Source organism: Peromyscus californicus, unplaced genomic scaffold (genome assembly GCF_007827085.1).
Source record: "Peromyscus californicus insignis strain IS unplaced genomic scaffold, ASM782708v3 Scaffold_4__1_contigs__length_199733344, whole genome shotgun sequence".
NCBI lineage: Eukaryota > Metazoa > Chordata > Mammalia > Rodentia > Cricetidae > Peromyscus > Peromyscus californicus.
Genome location: NW_026294562.1, coordinates 91263905 through 91278541, shown reverse-complemented (window position 1 = coordinate 91278541; position 14637 = coordinate 91263905). Strand labels below are relative to the sequence as shown.

General features: G+C 49.8%; 1 protein-coding gene across 2 annotated transcripts in view; it reads left to right on the top strand.

Annotated features, from left to right (window-relative positions):
- Positions 1-10079: 10079 nt before the first annotated feature.
- LOC128095616 (F-actin-monooxygenase MICAL2-like) overlaps positions 10080-14637 on the top strand; it is a 48057-nt gene continuing 43499 nt past the window's right edge. For both annotated transcript variants that reach the window (XM_052714754.1, XM_052714753.1), the window contains exons 1-2: positions 10080-10340; positions 13637-13818. In XM_052714754.1, the coding sequence (XP_052570714.1) occupies positions 10216-10340; positions 13637-13818 (307 nt within the window). In that variant the 5' untranslated portion in view covers positions 10080-10215. The remainder of the gene's footprint in view (positions 10341-13636; positions 13819-14637) is intronic.

Below are 14637 nucleotides of genomic sequence, written 5' to 3'. Positions count from 1 at the left end.
ACTGCTGGCGGGGCTTGCACTTGTTGTGGTGGTAACCCGGGACTCTCTGGGGCTGTGCCAGGGCAATTGGAAATATTACCCCAGGGTAATATTTGGAAAAATGTCACCAATACTCCGGTGCCAGGCTTTGGGGTCTCTTCCTTAAAATGTGTGGGTACTTTGCTGTTCTAGATGCTGGGCAGAGGAGGACAGGGCCAGTGTGACCTCAACTTTTAGGAACAGGCTGTGTTGACAGCTGTCTGAACCAAGTTCCCTGGCACCTACAGGCCATGGCTCTGTAGGAGGGCTTTACCAAAAGTCCCACCTGTTTGGGTTCTTACAGAGAAAAAAAATGAATCTTTTCATGGTTTGCACTGGTCCACCCAAGTGATGGGAGAAAGGTAAGGAGGAAGGAGTGGGTGTCAGTCTCTGGAGGGCAGTGAACCAGCAGGTATGCTCATCAGCATACCTGGCCACCTGGGGTTCTGCCCACCTGGCCACTCTGAGCACAGTGCCCAGCAGGCTCTGCCCAACTCCACTCTGTGTATGGGAAGAACTTGGAGACTCCCTTGACTATTCTGGACAGTGCCAGATCTCCCCAGGGAGGAATGTCTGCCATTGCCAGACTGGATATGGTTGGGCTTCTAATACTGACCTAAGAAGCCTCCTGAGGACTATGAGGGCCCTGGCATCTCCCAGAGAGGATTTCTGGGATTCCAATCTCCAACTCAATTGCTGGTGCTTGTATCTGCCTTCAGAGCCACCTCAGGTTGTGACCCAGGGTCCCTGTCTCCTTCACTTCTGTTCAAGGAAGGCTGTTAGGGACCAGAGATCAAGTGCAGGGATGGGCGAATGACCCATTCCTTTACCTATGCAAGTTACTGCCCGAGGCATTATTCTAGGTCCAAGAGACATTTAAGAAGTGCGTGCCTTAGATTGCTGTTTGGATTCTGATTCAGCTTGTCTATGCTCCTACTCGTTCACCCGTTTACTTCATTTGACTAAGCACCTACTGTGTGCTAGGGAATACAGCTAATCTTGCCAGTCTCTCTAAGTCTTGAAGGCTCATGTTAAGTCTCTGATGGAGCCCTCTGGTGAATAAGTTTAAGTGTTTGGGTTAGCTTTCTCATACCTGCTTGCAAAGTGTCTTGATTTGATTTAGTTTGACTATTATTATAACCCTACGTAATTTGTATTTGGTAGAATATTCTTTAATCCCAAAACATTGGAAACTTAACTTTTTATGGTTGGGAGATCAAATCCAAGACTTTGTATAGGTAGGTAAGCACTCTACCAATCCTAAGACTTAACATTTTAAAGTAGTCTAATAGAATTAAATATTAAGTAGAGGGACTGGAGAGATGGCTCAGTGACTAAGAGCACTAGCTACTCTTCCAAAAGTCCTGAGTTCAATTCCCAGCTACCACATGGTGGCTCACAACCATCAACAATGCCATCTGATGCCCTCTTCTGGCATGCAGGCATACATGCAGAAAAGAGCACTCAAATAAAAAAAAAAAAAACTTAAAAAATATTAAATAAAAGTTCCAAACACAAGTCAGACAAGGTGGCTATGCCCACAATGCCTGCACTGGGAAGGTGGAGACAGGAGGGTCAATAGTTCAAGGTCACCCTCAGCTACATAGCAAGTTCCAGAAAAACTTGGCTACATGTGACCCTATCTCAAGAACATACCCCACCCCACCCCCAAAAAAGAAGTTCCTATTGGAAAAAATTGTGTTAGATGTGATATGCTAATACACACCCATATACACACACACACACATATATATATATATATATATGTATTAAATACAATTAAATATTTGTTAGATCAAAGGGGATAAAACTCTCTGAGTTTTAGAACTACTGACAAAAGCTAATTCCTGTGGGTATTTGACCATGTACACTTTAAATATTTTTAAATTATTGTGTGTATGTGTGTATGTGTGTGTGTGTGTGTGTGTGTGTGTGTATGTGAGATAGAGAGAGAGAGAGAGAGAGAGAGAGAGAGAGAGAGAGAGAGAGAGAGAATGTGGGTTTGCACACATAAGTACAGTACCCTTGGGTGCCAAAAGAGGGTATTGGATCCCCTGGAGTTAAAACTCAAAGTGGTTGTGAGATGTCAGATGTGGGTGCTGAGAACCATACTCAGGTCCTCTGGAGGAGAAACAGGTGCTATTAACCACTGAGCTACCTCTCCAGCCCCAACTATCTACATTTTAAAACCAGCGTGAAAGTCAGGCATGGTGGCACATGCCCTTAATCCCAGCACTCAGGAGGAAGAGGCAGGTGGATCTCTGTGAGTCTAGGCCAGTTTGGTCTATACAGTGAGTTCCAGGACAGCAAAGGATATGTAGAGACCCTGTTTCAAAACACCAAAAATAAATAAATAAGCAAACCATGTAATTGTAAAAATTAAAATATTAACTATGCAGTCAGACTGGAAAAAAGAAAAAAAATTGAATTAAATATCATAACATGAAAGTTCACGGCCATGGTATTAAAGAGTCCACTTAAAGCAGGCGTTCCTGGGCACCTCCCACAGTGACACTCACGAAGTTAATCTTTACTGAGCAATGACCCAAGGATAAGTGAGGAAAGGCTGTGAACAAATAGTACCCACCTACGCAAATTCAAGAAGTAAACACTGGAAAAGAAAAAGGAAGCATTTGGGGGAAACGTCCTCTCCTGGCTTTCAAAGGAATGTAAGTGAATCCTGTTATCCACCTAGTCAGCAGGGGAGACAGAGAAGTAGTGATGGTAAGGAAATATATGAGTTTAGGATTGGCAGCAGGGACAGTCTGTCTCCTGAAAGGCAATAGAGCAACCAAGATTAAGTCTCAGAAAATGGCATTGACCTTTGGCCCAGTAAGAAAGAAATCTCCGTGTACATTGAATAGTGAGTCCAGAGTGGGTGGGCTGTTCCTCGGTTCCTCTGGACTGTTCTTTTTGTGATTTAATACCCCACCACCCACCACTACCCCAAAAATCTTTAGTCAAAGAGTGTCTGCCTCTGTCACTGCCCTGGGGCAGCTGCTTCCTGCCCAGCACTTTCTCTGTGACCATCTCTGGGCCAAGCTCTCCAGGTCCAGCCCCTCATTAGTGCTGTCTCCTTGTAGCTCTGTGAAGTCCGTGCAGATAGGAAAGAGGATCCTAGGAAAGACCTTTGGTGCTAGGCAGGCGAGTTCCAGTGACATCATCCTCCACTGTGAGTGAGCAGAGAGCACTGGGGTGGGCCCACACTAGGTGTCGGGGCTTTGACCCCTGAAACTTTGTTCTCACTGTGTCCTGGGTGAGCCCTCTCTGTACCCGGAGCTAACAGAGCCTCTGGCATTAGGTTTTGGGAAGGTGGAATCAACAAGCCAACCCAGGACAGTGCCTGGGACTCTGCAGTCGGGGCATTCTACTGTGCTCTTCTGGATGGCACCTCCCTGGAGGGATTGCTTCTGGGAAAGCTTCTTTCTGACATTGTAGATAAGCTGAGGCTCCACCACCATGAGGTAGGTGGACACTGGACAGAGGCCCTAGAGCATGCTGGGAGGCACCATCTTTCCTCTCTTATACTCTTATCCCCAGCCTCTTGAAGGCAACCAGCTACTTCCCCTCAGACACAGGGCTTAGCTCGAGAGTCCCACCTCCTGCCGCCTGTCAAAGGCTTTGTGTGAGGAGTGTTCGAGCCTCAGCTAAGAGGAAACACAGATTCTGACTGTGTTGCTGCCTCCCTACCCTACCCCGTCCCACCTCTCCCCACCCCACCCCACCCCATCCCCACATTGACCTGGACATCTTTTAGGCAACTCCAGCTCAGATCCTTCTCCAACACCAATTTTTTTTCACCAAACAGTCTCCACTGTTAACCATCTCCCTTACAGCAAAGAACAGTCCCTGCTTGTTTATCTCGAAAGCCGTGGAGCCATGCTTGAGTCTGCTTTATCCTGGACCCACACCTCGCTCATCTAGAATCCGTCCTGAGGGCTGGAAGAGTATATTTAGGCTGGGAAGGTCTTGCTGGTGTCCAGCCACAGTTCATGACAGAGCCCTCAAGGAGCAGAAGGCACACATTGTGCATCATGCCATCCCTACACAATGCCTCCACACTGTCCCCTCCTTGCCTTCCAAGGGCTGTCATCCTCACATGCATCCTGTGACAAAGCAGATTTGAGTGCCCCCTCCCCCAACCCCAAAGGGATGCACCTGAGGTGATAGCCGTTCCTATGGTAACTTTGACACCAAAGTCTTGTTTAGTAATGTGTCACAAGTCCACCAGGCCATGTACATCCTCTCTCCTGTTCTCACTGTCTCTAACACAGGAGTCCAGGTGACATGGAGACAATAAGTGGAGTGGGGAATGTTCTACTCTTAGAATCTGGGCTCTGGGTGAGCCAAAGGCACTGATTGCTGTCTTTGATCCATTGAGCCCACGTGTGGTTATAGCAAGGGGCCCACCTAGGTAGAGTGACCAGCCTCTCAACCATGTGGGAGTCCGGAAATGCTGTCAGATCTGTATCATTAACCAACACCAGGCCTAGCCAGGTGTAGACCCCCATCTGGCCCTATGGCAAAGCCTACCACACCCTCTATCCCAAGGGTGCCAGAAGTCGTTGCCTAGCACTAGCCTAAGAAGGACGATAAGACACACGCCCCAAGGCTGCCTCCCTTCCTGCCTTCCTAGATTGCTGCAGGAGGTGGTGAACTACCTTCCAGAAATTCCAGGTCTTCCCCTTCCCATCTTGTTACCAGAGTTATTAGGGACAGAGCCCGGACCCTAGGAGTCCTAACAAACCAGGCTCAGCCACTTAACCTGAATAGGCCAGTTAAGCAGACTGATAACAGAGAACCATGTATTCAATGTGACTACATTAGGAAGAAAAACAAAGACATCTAGTGAACCACTACACCCACCTCACCTTCCCCCGCCCCCCCCCTTCCATACCCCCACCCCACTCATGCTCTGGGAGCTGCTATCTGTTCTTGGGATCCATGTGAGGTTGGCATTTCCCTAGTGTCTGGCTCAAGATTTAGGATGAAGGGTCAGGAATGGGTAAACTCCACCGAGGCCTACAGCATCAGGTTGGGCCTGGTTCCCTTCCTCTCTAGGCAGAGGTGTGGCTTCCATCTGGGAGGGTATAGCTTCCCTTCCATGTCCGTTTAGCTGAGTGTGTCTATCTCTTTGCTTAGGCTTTTGCTGGGGCCATAAAGGGCCCTCTAAGTAATGCTGTCTATCCTGGTTTCATTCAGCAGAGGTGGAGCTGTGTGTCCATATTCTGCCCCCCACACCACACACACACACACACACACACACACACACACACACACACACACACACACACACACAGGGTCTTTGACACCTGGGGAAAACACAGCAAGGCAGGTTGACCAGGCTTCTGGGTGGAGGGTAGACCCAGAGACCCCATCGCTACCTATCCATGTATTCATCTCTGAACATCCCAGGGTACTCCACTTCCTCTAGAAAATGTGATGAGTCACTCTTACTTCCTTTAGAAAATGTGATGAGTCACTCTCAGAAGCCCCTAGGGTAGCAGCAGTGTCTTTGAGCACATGTCCTGCTGAGGACCTCAACAATGCCAAGGACAAGTCTTCCTCCCAAAGCAGTGATAACAGCCCTGGTAATGTGTGGAAGGGCTGCCCGCTCAAGCTCTCTGTCATCTGCTGATAGCATCGTAGATATCTGCCTGTCTGTGCTGCCCCTGTGCTCTGCCATCCCTGAGCTGCACTATGCTACAGAGATGGAAGCCCTGCAAACTGTTCTCCAGGGTGCCTTGAACTAGCTTCCTGTTAGGTTTGCGAGCAGGATGCACTGGTGGAAAGGTGGGTTGTGATCAAGAGAGGCGCCAGGGTGTTAATCCTGACACCCCCACCCTTAGTATCATAGCAGTGACCTTGGCTTCTGGGGTCTGGTGAGGCTGGCTCTTTGCTTTGTCCAGCACCACCATGTTCCTTGCCTGCCGTGACCTCACTCTGCTGAGCTCTTTGGCTGGGGTTCTGTATTCCAGTTGTATCCTGATGCCTTGATTTCCCTCCACACATTTCATTCTCAGCTCTTGTCCATGGGAAGGGGGTGGGTGTGGCAGGAGGAATTTCTTCAAGCCTCACACCAGAACAGACTCTAGTAGTTAGGATCTTGAACAAATCTCTCAACTCTCAGTGGGATGTGTGGCCTCTTCTGCTTCCTATTGCTGAGTCCTATTGCTGGGTTGCTGGGTGACTCCACAGGCTGGATGTCTAAGGATGGGCTCCAGGTCTGTCCCTCCATGTGCCCTCAACCAAGGATCCAGGCTAACAGAACAGCAGTCATCAGAAACAAGCTTTCTCAACAGGAACATGAGTGACAATCCAACCCAGCAAGGCCACTCATAGCCCCAGCTCAAATGAGTCACAAATATCCAATGACTGTGGTGGACAAGTGTTACATTGCTGGGGCAGGGGTGTGTTCTGCCTACTCTCGAAAGGACTACAACATCAAGGACAGGGTGTGACTCTGTCCTACCAGACAGACATACAGAAGGGCAACATGTAACCATCTGTGGGTGTCTTAACCAATGTTTCCATTATCTAAGCAAGGAAAAGGGAGTCACAAAATGCTTTGCTTGAAGGAGTATATGAGTGTGACACACTTAGTACAAGTCAGTGCTCAAAGTATCCCTGGCATATACTGGGGGCCCAATAAAGGTAAGCTGCCACTGCTATTATTACTACCATCACTACAAACACCAGCAAAACCAAAACCACCACCATCATCACCGTACCTAACACCATCACCATAACCATCGCAACCACCACCACCCAAACCAAAACTACTATTACCACCACAGCTACCATCACTGCCACCAAACCCACAACCACTGTTATCACCACCATCACCACAACCATCGCTACCATCATCATCATTAGCAGAGCAGTCAGTAACAGCCCCCAAATGCCTCCCTCCCCAGTTGCACTAACATAAAAGCATAGGCACGTGTGCACATGCGTGAGTTTGCACGCACACTGGGGTTAGACGAGATAGCCCACTGCTTGGGTCTGCCAGGACTCACATTTAATTTGACCTTATAGTATTTTAAAACTTCAGGAATTTCACAGAAAGCTCAGACTTCTTGAATTGTCTTTACAGGTGGGGAACACAGCTAAGCAGATTCCTCTTCCAGAGACTGTAGGGTGAAAAGGAGAGACCTGGGTAGATGCATGAAGATGCAACACTTAAGGATAGAGACAGAGAGATGGGGGAGAAAATCTGTCAGAGTAGAGAAGGGTTGAAGTCAAGAGCCAGAGGAGAACCTGGGGGTGGGGGAAACACTGTGAACTGGATCCAGCAACAAGTAGGCTCCAGAGAATTTTCCAGAAGTAAGAGGGTAGAGAGGCAAAGGTCTCATAATTGTAGGGGTTGGTCAAGGGAAAGCTTGCCCAACTCTTCCAAGACTGGCCAGAATGAGAGGAGAGTAAATGGGCTGGAGGTGGGGCCTCCTGTATATTAAGCACAGATGGAACCAATCCAGTAGGTGAAGTCAAGAACACGGGAAAGAGAGAAGATAGTGAGCCACATTGGGGGTGAGAAGTGAGAGGGAGCCAAGGCCAGCAGAGGGCTAATTCGAGAAGGAACATGGGCAGCTGCTTCCCTGTGACAGGAGAAGACTCACCACCTAGCTAGTGGCCAGGCTGGAGTTGGGCTCATGCATTCAGCCACTCAACAGGCATCTCACAGGCACCTGCTTTACAAGGCATGATTCTAACAACAACCAAAACAGACAAAGCACTGCCCACATCCTGGTCATAAAAAGAGAAAAACAAAAATAGGAATTATACAGCTTATTGGAAGGCAAGACTCACTATGAGTAATAATAAAGGGAAGCAGAGTGTATGGCCATCCTCAGCAGGACACTTCAACACTGAGATGACATTTGACCAATGCTTGCAGGCAGTGACGGGAGCATCCAGGGACGGCACTGAATAGTGCCCAGATTCAGGGACAACATGAGGGGTCTAATACGGTGCTGGCCTGAGTCCTGAGGGGACAGCACAGCGGTGAGAGAGCAGGAGCAGAGCAAGCCAAGGGACAATGTGAAGAGATAAGGCCATAGAGACCACAGAGCCGAATTAGATGGGACTCTTCCACTTCTCCTCAGAGTGAAACGAGGAACCTCTCAGGGGATCCTGAGCAGACATGCCATTCTCCAACTTGCATTTTCATGGGTTGATTCTGGCTGCTGTTGAAAGACTGGGGGATGGGGCTTGGCAGGAAAGGGCTGGGGGCCTAGGTAGAGATGTTGCTTAACATCTGGACAAGATGTGATGGGGCCAGGCCTAGAGATGTGGCAGGGAAGAGACCCCATTCCTGGCACATTTGAGGGAAGAGCCATCCGCACTTGTAGAGGACTTTGTGAAGGGTGAGGGTGATATCAAGTATGGCGTTATGGTACCAACCTAAGCCACCTTAGCTTCAGGAGGCTCAGGTTGCCACTGACTGAACTGGGCGTGGTGATGGGCGGAGCAGGCGTTGGGGAAAAGTGAAGATGGAGGACTCTCTTTGGATTTATTGCATGTGGTGTGTCTGCTAGACACCCACATGGAGATGTCAAGTAAGAACAGGAGACACTCATCCAGATGCAGGGCAAGCATCCAGGCTGTGGGTGCAAATCTGGGACCCCTCACTGTCCAGGGTTATTGAGAATCATGAGAGCAGGTGAGACTGGAGACTTGAGTACAGACAAGACTGGCACAGAGGAGGAAGTTGGGAAGAGCTGTCTGGGAGCTGAGAGGAGCCTTTTGTGGATGACCTTGACAGGCTAGGCCACAAGGTCAATAGGCTGAGAACTGAAGGGCTCTGGAGATGACTCGAGGGTTAAAGGGCTTGCCGTGCAATCACGAGGATGTGAGTTCGAATCCCCAGAAATCCACAGAAATGCCAGGTAGCTGTGGTGACCCTCTGTAGTTACAGCCTCAGGAGATGGTGAGAGGGGACTTCCAGAGTAGACTGTCTGGCAAAACTAGGCATATCTCTGAGCTCCAGGTTTGGTTGTGAGGTCCTGTCTTAATGAATAAGTTGGAAGAGCAATCGAGGATGATATCCATCTCAGGCCTCCATTTACACATGTACACACACACACACACACACACACACACACACACACACACACGCTTCCATACGCATGGGAAACTATGCATACATACATGTGTATACAACACACACACACACACACACACACACACACACACACACCCCGCTTCCATACACATGGGAAGCTATGCATACATACATGTGTATACACCACACACACACACACACACACACACACACACACACACACACACACCTGCTTCCATACACATGGGAAGCTATGCATACATACATGTGTATACAACACACATGCACGCACACACACACACACATATGCACACACACATATGCTTCCATACACATGGGAAGCTATGAAAATAGAAACTTTTTTTTTTTTTTTGGTTTTTTGAGACAGGGTTTCTCTGTGTAACAGCCCTGGCTGTCCTGGAACTTGCTTTGTAGACCAGGCTGGCCTCGAACGCACAGAGATCCACCTGCCTCCCGAGTACTGGGATTAAAGGTGTGCGCCACGGCTGCACAGCTTAGAAACATTTTTTAATGGGGTTTGTTTTATTTTCTTTGAGACAGGGTCTCATTGTATAGCTCTAGCTGGCCTGGAACTCACTATGTACAGACCAGGCTGGCCTCAAACTCACAGAGATCCTCCTGACTCTGCCTCCCAAGTGCTGGGGTTAAAGGGGTGTACCACCACACCTGGTGGAAAGAATTTTTAAAGATGAGATCTAAGATGTCACCTCTGAATCTAACAGCATGCTGGCAGAGGCACTTTGAGCAAAGCCATCCAGAGGCCAGTGAGCCTGTGATGGACCCTGAGAACATATCAGCACCTCCCTCCAGGTTAAATGAGATGATATATGTAGTCATGCTTTACACACATCGGGGAGTGCCCTAAGCATTGGGGGGTATCTACTGGGCTGAGAGATGGCCCTGGACAATGGCACAGAGGATGGGAAAGCCTGTCCTTGAACATCTGAATGGACCAGAGGCTTCCTTTCCAGTATCCTATCCAGACACCTGGAGCAGCCAGTGCCCTGAAAGGGACCATTTGTTCCGCTATCTCTAGAGGACCTATTCTCTCAGCAGATGAGCCCACCTCCCCCAAGAAGCCAAAGAGTATCCCTGAGCCCACCCCCAGAGACATGGAAGTTGACGTCACCTCTCCCCAACCCTCTGAATGGACTTCAGTGAGGATTGGCCCTGGGGAAGATGCAGTCGGGCAGGATGTGCTGGCTGTACGTGTCCTGGTCACCAGTGAGGACAGCAGGTATGCCCAGACTGCTGAAGGATGGAGGCAGAAGCAAGGTGATGGTGGGGGCCGGCAGCATCTGGGATCTGCTCTGCTTTCCACTGGGAACTCCCAGCAAAGGGACTCTCTGGGCCTGTGTCCTCACCTGTTAATGGGAACTCTTATAGTGGCTTGCCTCTGAAGGAGCTGTGAGACTCACAGAATTGACATGTGCCCGATATTTCTTGCTGCATAGTAAATCCTCCAAGGCTGTGTTGTCATTTTCTCAGAGAAGGAAAAGGCCCTGTTTTCCTCCAGGAGTCCATTGTCATGCTGGCACACTGAGGGCTGCAAATGAGTGACACTGTCACAGGGAGAGGCTCCTGGGGCCCTCCAATGCTGATTCATGGTGAGGGAGAGGCCAAGATGGGCAGAGGGGAGAATATAGTTCTTATGCACCCAGCATCCGATCCACACCAACTGTGGTTATGAGAAGCTCAGCCTTCCGGCCTCTTCCAGCCCCCACATACACTGAGTGCATCCAGGAAAGCATCAGTATCAACTGCTTATGAATGCCTAGACTCTGAGTGTGTAACTGTGACTCACACACCAGGTGAGGTCCTTGCTACCAGATATCTTCATCACCTGGGTAGACAGCCAGGGAAACAAGGAAACATTAAACGAGAAAAATACCACGGATGTGTCAGGCAGAGAAAGAAAGTGGAGTTGTGTTATAAACAGGGTCGGGATGGTCACCTTAGACTGGATGGCCAGGAAAGGTTTGCCTGTCAGTCCCTGAGTAAGTACCACAGTGATGGGTGCCAAAGTAGCCCCGGAGCAAGTGGGTCGCTCCCTTTCCTCACATGTGGGCCAGTAGCTAAGGGGCCTCTGTGAGACTGTGCTGGCCAGGCTGGGCTTGCCCAGATGGGTTCTGGATCTAGCTGGCTGTCAGCTAGAGCAGCAGGAATGGTGTAGGAAGAGAATGGAAGGTCCACGTAGCCAGCAGCCAATAACGGGTGAAGTAGGGGCGGGGCTATCCTGGGAAGCTTGGGTGTAGTTCAATGGTAGAGCACTTAACTAGCATGTGCAAGGCCTGAGTTTAATCCTCAGCACCAGGAAGGAAGAGGGAGGAGGAAGAGGAGGGAGGGAGGGAGGGAGAGAGGGAGAAAGATTGGTTGATTGGTTTTGAAGGAATTTATATTTTATTCTGGGAACAATTGAAAGAGGGTTAAACTCTACATGGCACACCATGAAGAGTGTTTAGACATCTACAGGCTTCGTTCGGTGTGCAGAGCAGAGGAGACAGGATGGGTGAGACTGAAGCCAGGGGGAGACTTGGTAGGAACCTGGGGCTCCTGGGAGTTGGGGAACAAGGGTCAGAGCCATGGTGATGGATTTGCTGATAGACTAAACAGGAGAATAAGAGAGAGCTCAAGGACTTCTCCCCAGTCTTGACTCAAATTACTGAAGGGATGGTAGGAATATTAGGAATATTCTCGAGGCATCCGAGGGTGAGGAAGATTCGGGTTGTGAGAAAGCAGAGTGCTCTGTTGAGCCCATTGGGTTTGACAGGGCTGTATCTCTGTGCCGACACTGTGTCTGCAGTTGAGCATTAAGTCCACAGTTTCGGAGAAGCTCACACACACACACACACACACACACACACACCGCTTGAATCCCTGTATTTCCTTCTGCCTGCCCAGTCATGCAGCTGATGGAGGAAAGCCACATGTCCATTCTGTGGTTTAGGAACTAGGTCTCTAGAGATCAGCTTCTTTGGCCTGAAGAGCTTAGCAGCCATACTCTTGTTGGCCTTTGTTTCCATTTGTGGGTTTGGTTTGGTTTGGTTTGGTTTGGTTTGGTTTGGTTTGGTTTGGTTTGGGGCAGTCTCATGTGGCCCAGAGTGGCCTTAAATTCACTATGCAGCTGAGGCTGGTCCTAAAATCTTGTCTCCCTGCCTCTACCTCCAAAGTGCTGGAATTACAGGTGTGTGCTACCACACTCAGTTTATGAGGTGCTAGGGACTGAACCCCAGACTTTGTGCATGCTGGGCATGCACTCTACCAACTTACCCATATCCCCAGCCCTAGAGCCACGGCTTGGGAGGAAGGAGAGTGAGAATAGCCTTCACTGAAGTGGTTCAGGAGACCTGGGAGGGAACTTCTTCCTGTTCTGTCCAAGGCTGTAGCAGCAGCCTCTGGGACTGTCAGAACAGCACCCCAGCCTGGGAGCCTCATGAAAATGTCTTCTCACTTTCTGGAGGCTAGAGTATGATATATGATCAAACTTTTTCTGGGGAGATGAAACACACAGCTACTCACCCTAGAGAGGGAACCCACAACAGACCAAGGCACAGATACCACCAAAGTCCAACTGGGTGAACCATGAGCTTTATTGGGGTTGCCTACAGGAATATAGGTGAGGGGTTACTTGTAAGGAGCAGAAATGACTCAAAGACAGCTGAGTCAACACAGTCCACCCCAGCATGGGTGACAGCTCACAAAGCTGGGAACCTGGAGCACACTGCATAGCCTGAAGGCAGCTCCATAGGTCAGAGAGTGTCCTTTCCAGGTGATGCAGTCGGTCTAAACCTCTTCTGGGCAGCTTGGCTGGTTTCTGCTCCTTCCAGGCAGTCTGCTCTCAGAGCCTCCTTGTACCTCAGCTTGTCTGAGTCTTCTTGGCTGTTCAGCTCTCTCTCTTATCTGAGGGGGACGCTTGACTTTTATTGCTTACTCTGGCGGGGCGGGGCTTGGTCGATCTAGTCAGATTCAGGGACTTCCTGAAGCTATTTTGAGTTGTTTACTTTCCTGCTTGTGGAGCTTCCCTGCAGAATGGACTATGTCAGTACCAGAGGAAACTGTCATATGACAAGTGTGAGATGAAAGGGTGGCAGAGGAGAATTCTCCTGGGGCCTCTGTGGGAAAAGGGGTCTATCTCAAGCCTCTCCCTGGCCTGTAGATGGCATCTTCCTGTTTGCAATGACAGCCACTTTCTATATGTGCATTTGTGTCCCTGTTTCTTCCTATAAGGGCACCAATCATAGGATTAGGGCCCACCATAATGACCTCATTTTAACTCAGTCACCTCTTTAATGGTCCTCTCTCTAAACGCAGTCACATGCTGAGGTATTGGGAGCCACCCCCTTAGCATGGGAATCTAAGGAGACATAATCCAGGACACGACAGAGCTAAGTCTGGGCCCGGGCACAGAGGTAGTTGGGCTGACACCCTTGCTCCAGGCCCCTGAGGACTGTCCGAGGTGATGAGTAGGACATGGGGTGTGGGGGTGGGGTGGGGTTCTAGAGCTTCTGGCTCACCCTCCTCTTCCTCCTTCAGCTCTGATGCAGAATCCGACTGTGGCAGCATCAGAGCTCCCTGTGCAAAGGCCCGCAAAGAGAGGCCCCAGCTTCCAGAATCCACGCCTCTATCAAAGCCCCCAGCCCGGCACAGCTCCCTGAGGGAGCCCCTGACTAGACCAGTCTCTCTCCTACACCACGAGGAGCCACAAGCTATCCATGGTGAGTAAAGGGTCCACCAGGCTTCATCCGGGAACACAGAGAGGCAGCAGGGACCAGGGACAGACAGGGGGGTCAGGATCAGACCTAGACTCCTCCAGAAGCTTTGGAGTCACAAGTAGGATGACATCCAGTAGTTCTAGGCAGCTGTTGCGTGTCATTGGCTGTCACAGATAAGGAAATCTAGGTCTTTGCCTGGGACAGCCTCCTTGTGTCTCAGGGGCCCCTCCAGCATCCCATAGTGTTTGAGAGAAGGAACATGAGTCTGGTTGCTATGTAGCCCTAGGTAACTCAGTCTCCTAGGACCCCCTGAGCATACCTCTCGGGGTACCACAGGAGGTTTTACTGGAGTGTGAGGGGGTAGATGAGATATACCCAAACTTGACCTACACAGTAATGAGGATCCTTTTTCTACTGGAACCTTCTTCACACATGACCCCTTTTCATCTCTAGGTTGACTTGTGAGGTGAGTAGCAACCAGCTCATTCTGTGGGGCATGCTATGGTCTCCAGCCAGTGAGCCATGTGGCCAGGGCTGGTGACTCCACTCTCTAAGCTCAAACCAGCTAAGAATTTGCCTCTAGTAGCCCAGCTCTTGACTCAGTCAATAGCCACATACGAGTAAATCAGGACATCCTCTGACTTCCTGGGGACCCCTGCAGGGCCATAGAAATCTGCTACCTGAAGGACCAACAGCTTTAAATGGCCTGTGAGAGCTTGTGATCAACTTGTCCTGCATTGCCCTCTGGTGGCCAAGAGCAGAATCGCTGGCTTATCCTCACCGGTGTGGGGGTTTCCCAGAAGACCAGGCCTGGGAAGAGCT